Source organism: Glycine soja, chromosome 6 (assembly GCF_004193775.1).
Source record: "Glycine soja cultivar W05 chromosome 6, ASM419377v2, whole genome shotgun sequence".
Classification (NCBI taxonomy): domain Eukaryota; kingdom Viridiplantae; phylum Streptophyta; class Magnoliopsida; order Fabales; family Fabaceae; genus Glycine; species Glycine soja.
The window spans coordinates 9,863,676-9,876,690 of NC_041007.1; the positions used below are offsets into that span (position 1 = coordinate 9,863,676).

Genomic DNA, 13,015 nt, shown 5'->3' on the forward strand with positions numbered 1-13,015 from the left:
AGATTAGTCATTTTTGTTCCATAAAAAAGATCGGCTATACAATGCGATGTTTTTGTAATGTATCCTCAACAAGTGTATTAGGTGATTTCAAATACTAATTAAAATGGTAAGAGATCCAATTTCACTTTTAAAATGAAGGGTGGTTCACAATTTCACAAGCACAATTGTAATAAAAATTATACAAAACGATAATTTCCTAATTAATAGAGTATGTAATTTTGTTTTTATATTTACTGAGTATAGAAATTAAACTCCAAGAATAATCCAAGTATCTGTGTGCTCAATTTAGGCACCCTGGCCTTTGAATATGCACAAAATACTGCTCCGTAGTCTGTATTGCCTACAAATATAAAAATGCAATTATTGTAGCAGGGCCTACCAATGCAAAGTATTGCTCAAACGGATAAAGCTAATTTTTTTTTATTTGTTTGATACTCGTTCATGTTTGTTGTTTTTCTGACCTGAATGAATATTGTTAAGTGGGTCAACGCTAAAGAAAGAGAAGGGAATATGGAATAGTTTAAATAAAGCTGAGAAATGACATATTCAAATAGTAGTACGTAATTTACAAGTGAAGAAAGAAGAGAATCTAGAATCTTGAAAAAGCATGTCCGAGCGCAACAGTAACCAAAAGCTGTCTTCAAGTTCCTCGTACTCTTCCCCATGTTGGCACTTTCCAAGGCGGCATAGTATCGATCCTTCTATTCATGTTCTCTATCCGAATATCCTCAGCATATTATCTTGGTGTTAAGGTTGTCTCAACCCTCACATTGAGAGAAAGAAGACCAATGTTGCTGTTTTTGGACTAGACAAGGGGAAGTGCATGCTTCTGTCCTTGATTCATTGGACGATCGTTTCTCACTCTCCATTGCAACTTTTCACGTTATTATGTATAACCCCATTTCATGTCAACGTTCAAGGTTTAACATTGGATCGAGCATAGAATAATTGATATTTGAGTATGAGTATGGATCATAGCCCTCCAGCTTCTGCATCTTACGTGGTGGTTGCATGTGATGCCACTAGGGACCGCACTGAACACGAGATCAAACTCGTTGTTGATCATGTTCGGGCCAGGCGTGTCTTTCTCTCTTCTGGTGACAAGTTGCTTGTGCTATGTGTCTTGCATAAGGTGTCTCACCCTAGTAAGTGTTATTACTTATTGCACATTCTTTGATCATTTTGAATGATATTATCTTATTTTACTTATTCTATCAAATGTTGATCTGCATCTGCATCAGCATCAGTTTGTGTATAGAAGGAAAGTTAGTAATATAGAAATTTAGATTGCATGACTAATCTGTTCCTCCTTTTGGATTGACAGTGGGGTACCAGACATTAGCATGTCCCGAGTCTTTTGCTGGAACCAACTTTCGTGCAATGGAGGATGAAGTCAAGAAGAAAGTTGATGCATATGCAACTGAGCTTTTGTCAAGTTATGAAGATTTTGAAAGTGAAGGGGTAAATTATTTAAGTTCTACAGACCTTTGTAATTACTCTTAGCAAATGCATGCCTAGTAATTGTGCAGATAAGAACATATATTAGTAACTCCTCAATTGATTTTAATAAAGGATGGGACTCTTGCCCATAAATACAACAGACAAATAACTTGAGTCTTTTAAGTATATGTCAACCATTTGATTTCTGATTATGTGAATAGAACTGTACATGAGGAGAAAAAAAATTCTCTTTAACTGATATTTTATTTTTTTTTCAAGACATTAGTCTGATGACTTCCTATCGTGAGAATTTTTGTTGTAAAAAAAAAAAAAAAGAATGAAACTCTTAAAAGTTATGTCATACACTTATCTAATATGGTCTGCGTCGGGTTCTCTCATGAATACGTATCGGGTAGTATCAAAATATTTTCCCAAAAAAAAACAAAAAAAATTGGATACGTTATAATTAAATACGTACTATTTGGGTATCATCGAGTTTGTACTTCAATTTTGATAAATAAAAACAATATCCGTTAGAGGAAAAAAAAATTGGGATTTTTCCTTGGATCCTACGTCGCTGTTGTATACGTGTTCCTATTTGTGTATGGTGAAGACCAGCGACCAACCGCGAGACTCGATGTTCTCGACCTCTCAAATTTGTCATTGTGAGTGTTGAGTTTAACTCATTCCAATTCTGTTATTGTGAATCATCTGAAGACTAATGAGATTTATTTTAAGGGATTAACTTCAATGAAATTGCTATCTTTCTCTTGATGAACTCTAAATTTAGAGGCAATTCTGATCGACAAAGAAATGACAAGATTGAAAATGTGATATCATAATTATGTTTAAGTGTTATTTCTTAAAATCTTCAGCAAAAAAAATGTTTCGGTGTGTTATAATATTGATTGTTGAACATCTACTCATTATAATTTTTTTTCATGTTCAAAGAATTTAATCTTTTATGTTATAAGTTATATTTATTTGTGTCTTTTTTTATCATTTATATAATTTACTCATGTTTATATATAATTTTATAATTTTTATTTATGTATATTTTTTAAAATTTAGGTATCCATATTCTTTTTTAAAAAAAAAATCCCATTACCTATATCTGGTACCGATTAAGTATCCGTATCTATGCAATGTAGGTGCCTGTAAATAACTAAAGGTAAATGATAATCATCATTAAGCTATTGGTTAAAAAATTAAATAAAGAAAGATTTTTTAAGTGCTATTATTATATTTTCTAAGTAATAACTGCATGTTAATGTGCAGGTCAGTATCGAAGTTAAAGTCACCGCGGGATTTCCAATTAAACATGTTGTTTTACAAGAGGTTACAAACTATAATGCATCTTGGGTAATACTTGACAGGTATTAGTATTACTAACTCTCAGCTTGTGAATAATATAACCATTATTTCTTGCATGTGACACATGATTAATTTCCATTAGTTAATTAGTCGTCTAATGAGGATATTACCAAATTAATTTGTCTTATCTAAATGTGAAAATTGACATAGTAGTGGATAAGTTTATAAATGAAGACTAGAATTGTGAGATGAAATCTCACATAAAAATGAGAAGTTGAACATTACGAGAATAAAATCTATAATTTTTTTACCAATTAAAGTGTAGTGTGAGTTTATTTGTGTGATTGTTGATAATTTTTTGGTGAAAATCTGTCTAATGATTAGCGTCCTCGATCGGTTTCTCAACACAAACTTTGTTTCAATTTTGGTTGTCAAATAATAAAATTTCATTTTTCTTAGTTTTCTATTTATTTTCTTCTAATGGTTTTCAACTTTATTGGGTAAATTTGAACAGACATCTTCGGCGCGACCTGAGGTACCACCTTAACAAGATGCCATGCAAGGTTGCATTGGTTAAAGATGACTTGTCTCTGGATATCTGGAGATCTCATTATGTACATGAGACAAAGATCACTGAAACAAAATGTGTATATTCTTTGTCAAAGTTTGTGTCGCTAGCAGATTGTCATAGTGTTGAAGACATTGAGCATTCTATTATCTCTTGCAAAAGCTATCCCCATTCTATATTTTCTTCTGATGGCTCTAGTACCATTAGGAGCTATACAAAGCAGTCATCATATGGTAACAGGTCACGGGAGAACAGTTCCTTATCAGATTTTGGATCTTCTTCTAAGCAAGAAAGAACAGGTCAGCAAGCCTGTTTAATTAATTTTTTTTAAGCTGTACTTAGTTACACTTCAGCCTGTCTTATATATAAATCTTAGGATTTCTGCATCCAAGATTTTTTTGTAGTGGTATTCAATCACTGTGTTTGGAAATGAACATTTATCACTGGCTTCTCTGGAAAATATCAACATATAATATGCATGATTCTCCTTCCTTCTTGTGGAATATTATAATATGTTGTTTGGTCGCTTGGGGTGGTGTGGAATGGAGTGGCATGGAGTGATATGACATAGAATGAAATAAAAGTACCATACCATTGTTTGGATGTTCTATGATAGAATGTAATATAGATTCCATTCTATTGCTGATAAATGTTAGAATGATAAATAATAAATTAATTGCATCTCATTCCATCTCATACCCCTTAAATTGGAAGAAAAATAGAAGTATCAGTTCAAAATTGAGATTTTTTTGGCTATCATAATATTAAATGTCTCGGCAGTTTCTGATTTCCTGTAAAGTTGGTTAAGAGCTGCTTTTATTTCATAATAGTTAATTGGACACAATGATCCAAACACTTTCCAATAGTCTGAAGTTTAAATATTAGCCCGATAGACTATGTTTGGTCTTTTAACAGAATCATAGGGAAAGTAGTGTTGATTTGAAACAAGCAATTGGACACACTTCTCATTCACAGAATGCCTTTTCCTTTCTGTGCTTCTTTTGTATATACTAGAGACTAACTCAAATACTTCTAGATTGGTGCATTTTGAAAAAATTTGTAAGGGAATCCAGTATTCAAGTTAGTTCTTTCTAATAAATAAGAGTTTTAACTGTCATGCAGGACTAAACATCAAAGGAGAATGTAGGCTCATTACTTCTCAGATTGACCAAAAGCAAAACCAAAGTGGCTTTCTGCCAAAACATTCAGATGCACCGCTTCTTTGTACTGGCTGTGGGACAAGAACTGAGTTGTCTATCAAGGAGTCAATGAAGTTCAGCTACTCTGACATACAAAATGCAACAAATGATTTTTCAAAGGATAACTTATTAGGTGAAGGTGGATATGGTCACGTATATAAGGGTGTGCTTAAAGATGGACAACAAATTGCAGCAAAGGTAAGGAAACAAGAAAGTTCACAAGGATTTTCAGAATTTCATTCTGAGGTGTACGTCTTAAGTTTTGCTCGACACAAGAACATAGTGATGCTGTTGGGCTATTGTTGCAAAGAAAATAAAAACATCCTGATTTATGAATTTATTTGCAACAAGTCTCTCCATTGGCATTTATTTGGTAAGTTGCCAATAGAATTATTGTGATGTTGTATCTTATGCTTTGAGTCTCGAAAATTATGTTTTATATCCACCAAGGTTTATTTTTTGTGAATCTGTGAAAACATTTTTGTAGAAAATAATGAAGCTGTTCTTGAGTGGCACCAAAGGTATGCCATTGCCGTTGGGACTGCAAAGGGATTGCGTTTTCTACATGAGGAATGCCGTGGTGGTCCTATTATTCATCGGGACATGCGACCAAGCAATATCCTTCTCACCCATGATTTTGTTCCCATGGTAAGGTAGCACAAGTTAAGGTTCATGGATAGTGTATGAAACAGTTTTGGTTTGACAACATTCACATTACTCAGCGTATGTTTGGTTTACTATTACTAGTACAAAAGTACTTTTGCAAATTTCAGTACATAATCGTGCGTTCCAATGATTAAGAAGAAAAATTTGTTGCTTCTAAAGTAAAAATACTTTGATCTCTCTGTTGAAGTAAAAATACTTTTGAGCTCTCACAACTTTAATCCAAACATGTACTTCACATCTTTTATCATCTTTCTTAGAGGCTTCTTTTTGTGAACACATTTCCTTTACACATGCAACCCAGGTACCCAATTGTTGACAACAGGTAATGTGAGCTTTCAATTAAGTGATGTGTGTTATAAATGCAGCTAGGTGACTTTGGTCTTGCCAAATGGAAGACTGGTGATGATACTCTACAAACAAGGATAATGGGAACATTAGGGTGAGGATTTGTTCAAGATTTTTATTACTAATTAACTAGCCAGATACTTTGGAGTTCCAAACTTAAAAGTATAGCTAAAATAAACAATTTTAGTTTTTTCTATTGACTTATTGTAGATACCTTGCTCCTGAGTATGCTGAAGACGGAATTGTTTCTGTGGGAACAGATGTGTATTCTTATGGCATTATTCTGCTACAATTGATATCAGGGCGCCAGGTTGGCAATTCCAACAATCCAGAACAACAACAACAACAATCTCTCCGACAATGGGTATCTTCAATTGTTTATGTCTTTAAGATATTTTCAAAACTCTTCCATGTCCATAGAAATTAAGAAAAAAATGATTATTATTATAACATGACTGACCTTGATATATAATGTTACATGTGGAAACATTTAGGCTGAGCCAATGATAAAGAATTTGGCTTTACATGAACTGATTGATACTCATCTAGGGGAATCATATGACACGTATGAACTCTACCTCATGGCTAAAGCAGCATACTTCTGTGTACAAAGGAAACCTGAGATGCGTCCATCAATGGGAGAGGTAGTTTATTGGATCCTTACTTTTACTTCATTTTTATTTGGCTAAAATTTAATTTTCATCTGTCATTGTTTTTTTTTCTATTTGGTGTCATAATTTAACAAAGTTAAATAAATCCTTTAATTTAACTCTGTAAAAAAAAATTATACTAACAATGCTAATTTTAAATGACATGATAAATAGTTATGTGACGTAGTATTTTTTTTATGGTTTATCATGTGTCACTAAGTTAATCAAATTAATCTAATAAACTATTATAACTAACTTGGTCTAACATATTGCAGAAACACTTTAAGAGAATAAAATCAAATAAGATATATCAAAATTATATTTATTTTTTATGTTGACAAATATATATTGCATTCCTTTCTATGTAGTTAGTGCAAATTACAATTAATAGTTGCATGTTCTTCAGGTTGTGCGACTTCTTGAGGGAGAAAGTAGCCATTTCCACTCCTTGGAAGATCAATTTGCAACTAATTATAATTTATAACGGTTAAGGTTTCATTGGCTCAGTATGTGTGTTGTAGTCATTTTCTTCTTTGTGTGTGTGTCCTTTCTGCTTTGGTTTCTCCCTTTTTTTTTTTTCGTGCTTGGGAGATTATTTAGTTTGTATAAATGGATGGCTTACATATGCACGTCGGTTTGCTCTTATAAATGCCTTTTATGTTATCCTGATGGAATGGATGCGAATTGCGTACTTACATTTTTCGTGCTTCTTTTCCTTCAATTAAAAAATGAGACCCGGTAAAAAAAAAAATGGAACATTTTTTCAACGTGTCATTTTTTTATATTGAGAGATAGGAGAAGATAGTTAGGTAATCTCCATCCCACAACTTATATACCAAGAAAAATTTTCTTATCCAATGGGTTTCCAGTTGACAGCATACACATTGAACTTGTAGAAAAGATCTGATGAGGTTGATTTTTATATAATATATTTTTGAATGAAAAAAAAAAATAGTGTAATTAAGTTTTAAATAAAAAAATTAATCTCATAATCACGGATCGATATTAGTAAAAATATCTTATAGTTTTACCGGAGAAGAAAAAAAAGTATTAGTAAAAATATCTTATAGTTTCACTGGAGAAGAAAAAACATCTTAATTATAGTAGTTAAAAAATACTTTCCGGTCCTTAAATATGTTATCTCCTTAATTATGGGGATCATGAAATTATAAATAATAATATTATGGGTAAATTATATGGAGACAAAAATATGACCTCTCTAGGGCAGATACGTTTTAAGATTTATGTTAGTCTATCAAAATTTAATTAAACATTTCGTGCAATATAATTTTTTCGATAAAGTAAAAATTTATTATTCTAGGAGTTGAACCCTTTATAGAATATATTGAACTAATAGTAAGGTATGTGCTTTCTATACATGTTTTATTTTTATTAAAGAATAAGACAACTGTTATTCCTTTATTTACTGTTAATATAAAAAAATTGAGTCATTTTAAAGTCATATTTTAAGCGATAAATACCATTCTAATGCACCTAAATTGCGTTTTACAGGTATTTTGGTTCAATTGTGTTAATTTCTTTTCGGCAAAACATCCTCATCCGGGTACCACCCATCCTATAGCTTGGAATGGCAAAAAGAATTGGATTTTGGACAGTGTTGGCTTAGTGGAAATTGCAAACGAGTGTCAAAGTTGACTCAAAAGTTACTAACATTTGGGAATATTTGTGGATTCACGGAACATCATCTATTTGGATTGGTGGCGTAAGATGCTACTCTAGAAACTTGAAGGGAGTTGCTACGTGCACCCAGCATTATTGCTGGGGCACCCAGCAAACAGTGAAGTGGCGAAACTGTCCTTCAGCAATTATTCTTCCGGAAGAAGGTTTTTTCGGAAAAGTTCCGGAAATAATTTTTCCGAAAAGTTTCCGGAAGAATCTTCTTCCGGAAGATTAATTTGTGTCTTCCGGAAGTACTCACAGACAATTTCCGGAAGAACGTCATCCGGAATGTTTCCGGAAGAAGCTTCTTCCGGAAGAATTCCATTGTCTTCCGGAAGAAGCTTCTTCCGGAAGTTAGTTTTTTTTTTTAACAAATATTTTATTTTGTCTCCTTTATTACTTTTAATTGCATAAACTAATTTATAAAATAATTAATAATGCATAAATAATTAAATAATAAAATAATTAATATTATTATGCATAAATAATTAAATAATTAGTGAACGTAATTATGACTAATATTTATAATTTGTTTTTTACGCGCATGTCAAATATTAATTTAAACCATAAAAATTAATTAATTCCTAAACGTGATTATTGTTTTATAACAAAATGAAGAAAAAAGAATTTTTATTTTATAATAATAAGTAAAAATAAAATAATATTTAATGCGTATGTAATGACGATTTTGCCCTTGTGTAAATTTCTTTAAATTAACGTCTTCAGGCTGTGTTTTACTGCGCTTTCTTTGTTTCTTCTTCCGTTTGCTTTGTTTCTTCTTCCGTTTGCTTTGTTTGTTTCTTCCGTTTGTTGTTGTTTCGGTGGTGGTCCCTTCAGCAGTCTGTTGGTGGTCCCGTGAAGTGAAGTATTTGAAGATTTGGTGGTCCCGTGTTCCGTATTTGAAGTTTTATTAGTGGCTGTTGTTCCTATTTTGTCGGAGGTACGCGTTTATTTCGTTTTCCGGTTAGTTTTTAGAGAAGAAAAACAGTAAAAAGTGTATCCGGAAGAAATTTTAGGCACAGAAGGAGGAAGGTCCGGAATGACCACTTCCGGAAGACCTTCTTCCGGAAGTGGTGAAGGCCAATTCCGGAAGAAGTTCTTCCGGAAACTACTTCCGGAAGACCTTCTTCCGGAATTGGGCTTCGTAACTTCCGGAAGACCTTCTTCCGGAATGTTAAATTATTAGTAATTTTTTTTAATTTCTGTTTTATATATATTTCTGTTAGTTAATAATGAATTATTGGTTTAATTAGGTATAATGATATATATTGTGGATTATAATTTTTTTGTTTTATAATGGTATATATATATATATTTCTGTTTTATAATTTTTTTTATTTCTGTTTTATATATGTTGTGGATTATTGATTTAATTAGGTATAATGGTATAATATTAAATGATTTAGGTAACTTAAATGTATAATGGTACAAAAATGTTTTATTAGTTGTTTATTATAGTGATAAGTTTAGTTTAAGTAAATAATGTAGTTATAAATTTAGAATATAGTGATAATTTTAATATAGTCGTGTATGATGCATATGTCCTATTAATATGTTTGTTATTTAAGGTGTAGTAAATTTTTGGATGTGGTTATATGATAATTTGAATGTACTTGTGTATGATGCATATGTCCTTAAGATGGACGAAGATCAATGGAGGTATGACTTTGCGATGTCACAAGAAGTTCATATGGATTATGATTATGATAATCAAGAAGAATGTGGAGTGAATGAATGACATGTCGATTGTTCAAATGCTTTTAATACATCTCAGGTAATCATAGATAATTTGAGTCATTGGTTGAATTGATGGTTTGTACGAAAATTAATGTGTTAGGGTTGCGTTGTAGGTATTCGCTACTCGAGATGATGTTTTGCAATGGGCTCGAACAGTTGCCCATGAAAATGGATTTGTTGCAGTGATTATGAGATCTGACACAGAGACCGGTAGCAGAGGAAGAAGTTCATTTGTGTTAATTGGGTGTGAAAGGAGTGGTACGTACAAGTGTAGAAATAAAGAATTCGTTAGAGAAGACACCGAGAGTAGGAAATGTGGTTGTCCCTTCAGGCTTCGTGGGAAACCAGTGCGTGGAGGGGAAGGTTGGATGGTGAAGTTGATCTGTGGGATTCATAATCATGAATTGGCGAAGTCCTTAGTTGGACATCCATACGCCGGGCGATTGACTAAGGAAGAAAAGAAAATTATTGCTGATATGACAAAGTCGATGGTGAAACCAAAAAATATCTTGCTAACGTTGAAGGAACACAATGCCGACAGTTACACCACGATAAAGCAAATTTACAATGCAAGAAGTGCATATCGTTCTTCAATAAGAGGAGCTGATACCGAAATGCAGCATCTGATGAAGCTTCTCGAACGTGATCAATACATTCATTGGCATAGATTGAAGGATGAAGTTGTGGTGCGTGATCTGTTTTGGTGTCACCCAGATGCAGTAAAGTTATGCAATGCATGTCATCTGGTATTTTTTATAGACAGTACCTACAAAACAAACAGGTACAGACTCCCACTACTTGACTTTGTTGGAGTGACACCAACGGCGATGATATTCTCTGCTGGGTTTGCATATCTGGAGGCTGAGCGTGTTAATAATATTATATGGGCTTTGGAACGATTTCGAGGCCTATTTTGAAGACACGATCGCCTCCCTCTTGTTATTGTCACTGACAGAGACCTAGCACTGATGAATGCAGTGAAAACTGTGTTTCCCGAGTCTACTAATTTGTTGTGCAGGTTTCATATCGATAAGAATGTGAAGGGGAAGTGCAAATCTTTAATCGGGGAAAAAAATGTGTGGGACTATGTAATGGATAACTGGGGTGCTTTGGTTGATTGTCCGTCCGAATACGAGTTCCATGAGTCATATCAGAAGTTTCAAGTTGCTTGTTCGCCTTGGCCGATGTTCGTTGACTATGTTAACGACACATGGATTATCCCCCACAAGGAAAAATTTATTACAGCATGGACGAATAAGGTCATGCACCTAGGCAACACAACAACAAACAGGTATTAACAACTGATTTTATTTGTTAGTAACGATTAATATTAAATGGTATTTAATTGTTGTATATTTTCATGTTTGTTGTGTATTTTAAATGTAGGGTTGAATCAGCTCATTGGGCTCTCAAAAGAGTACTACAAAATAGCGTTGGAGACCTATGTAGTGTTTGGGATGCCATGAACAACATGATCACGCTGCAACACGTCGAAATTAAAGCATCCTTTGAAACCAGTACGCATGTGGTTGGCCATGTATATAAAAAAACCTTATACAAGAGGCTTCTTGGGATGGTTTCGAGGGATGCTTTAAATCAGATTGCTTCTGAGATTGACCGTCTACGTTATCTCGGCAACAATCTCTCTTCTTGTGGTTGTGTGATGAGAAGCACGCACGGGCTTCCTTGTGCATGTGAGCTTTCTAGGTATACTGCTACCAGCATCCCATTGGAGTCAGTCCATCTTTTTTGGAGGAGACTTTGCTTTTCAGACCAAGGGTTATGTGAGACGGAAGTCACCATCAAGGAAGAAATAGAGGTCATATCTAAAAGGTTTGATGAACTTGATGTGGCTGGCAAAGTAAATCTGAAGAGTAAACTTCGAGAAATCGCATACCCTGATCATAACTCTATGTGCCCTCCTCCATCAAAGGTGAACACTAAAGGTGCACCGAAGAAACCGATGAAAAGAAGTCAAACATCCACAAAGCGTGATCCGTCTTACTGGGAGTATGTTGATGCTTTTCATTCTGTTCAAAGCAGCAACTCTCCAGTGAAACGAAGTGCATCATGTTCTCAACCGCGTCAGCCAACAAGGATCATCCCGATGTTGGATCAATTTGCGTCATTCTTTCAAGGTTTCATTCGTGACGTTGTGGATGTGAAAGCGGACGGTAACTGTGGATATCGGTCCATTGGCGCTTTATTAGGTATGGGGGAAGATTCGTGGCCGTTAGTGCGTAATGAATTGCTTAAAGAACTTGGCAGGTGGTCGCATGAGTACATGAACCTCTTCGGTGGCACAGAGAGATTTGAACAATTAAAGTTGTCCCTACTTGTTGATGGATTTTCAAAGGTATGTTTTTAGGTTAATTTTTTTTAATAACAATGTTTAAATTACTTACATGTGTATGTTTGGTTCATTCAGGTTAGTGTGGACAAGTGGATGGATATAACAGACATGGGATATGTGATTGCTTCACGGTATAACGTAATCCTTGTATCGTTGTCCCAACAACAAAGCATGACATTTTTCCCTCTTAGAAGTCAACCACCACCTGACTCTTCTGGCCACCGCATCATATGTGTCGGTCACGTGTTTGGAAATCATTTTGTTCAGGTACATTGAACATAGTTAGTGTAACAATTATGCAATGACTTCGCTGGTTCGTTTGGCACGGTCAGCGCATGATATAATGTTTGTTCATGTACAACAGGTTTATTTGAAAGACCATTGTCCGTTGCCGCCCCCAGCGCTGTTGTGGTCAACCAATTGTTATTCTCAGGCAAAGCAATGGGCAATTCCATATATTAGTAGAATGCAGGAATACACAAGCTTGATGTCATTCAAAACACACTATGTAGACCTAAATGAAGACTAAACATTCATTGTTTATTTATTTGTATTCATTATGCGATATAATTCGTTGTAACCCGTCACTAACCAATTAATATTATCAACTACTCGTTTGGTTAAGCAAGGAAATTGTTGGTCCAACAAAAATCATTTACGCGTGCAGCATACATCATTGTCATAATTGACAACACATAATGACATGCATGCGTATTACAGTTTGAGTGTGACAACACATTGGTTGACTTTAGTACACATTTTGAAACTAGCAGTCGCTCGACAACACATTGGTTGACTTGACTACACATTAGCGACAACACATTGGCTGACTTGACTACACATTTACGCGTGTCTATTTTTTTGTAAACAAAGTTAAACAAAGGCTCGGTCACAACCATCTATATATATGGCAGACTAGGCTACTAAATCACACATTATCTTGCTTTCAAATAATCTCCCAACTGATACACAAACTATGGCATTTCTAGGAGAAACTAGCAGTCAGACGATTGTCAACTCAAGGTTGGCTTTCATTTATCCAAATGGATCGATTATTTACAAT

General features: G+C 34.1%; 1 protein-coding gene across 1 annotated transcript; it reads left to right on the forward strand.

Annotated features, from left to right (window-relative positions):
• Nucleotides 1-672: 672 nt before the first annotated feature.
• LOC114415473 (serine/threonine-protein kinase CDG1-like) lies at nucleotides 673-6,873 on the forward strand. The gene is made up of 10 exons (XM_028380168.1): nucleotides 673-1,145; nucleotides 1,325-1,461; nucleotides 2,719-2,816; nucleotides 3,269-3,621; nucleotides 4,445-4,894; nucleotides 5,009-5,169; nucleotides 5,553-5,626; nucleotides 5,743-5,896; nucleotides 6,027-6,176; nucleotides 6,589-6,873. The coding sequence occupies exons 1-10, from the start codon at nucleotides 962-964 to the stop codon at nucleotides 6,664-6,666; spliced, it is 1,839 nt and encodes a 612-aa protein (XP_028235969.1). The 5' UTR covers nucleotides 673-961; the 3' UTR covers nucleotides 6,667-6,873.
• The last annotated feature ends 6,142 nt before the right edge of the window (nucleotides 6,874-13,015 follow it).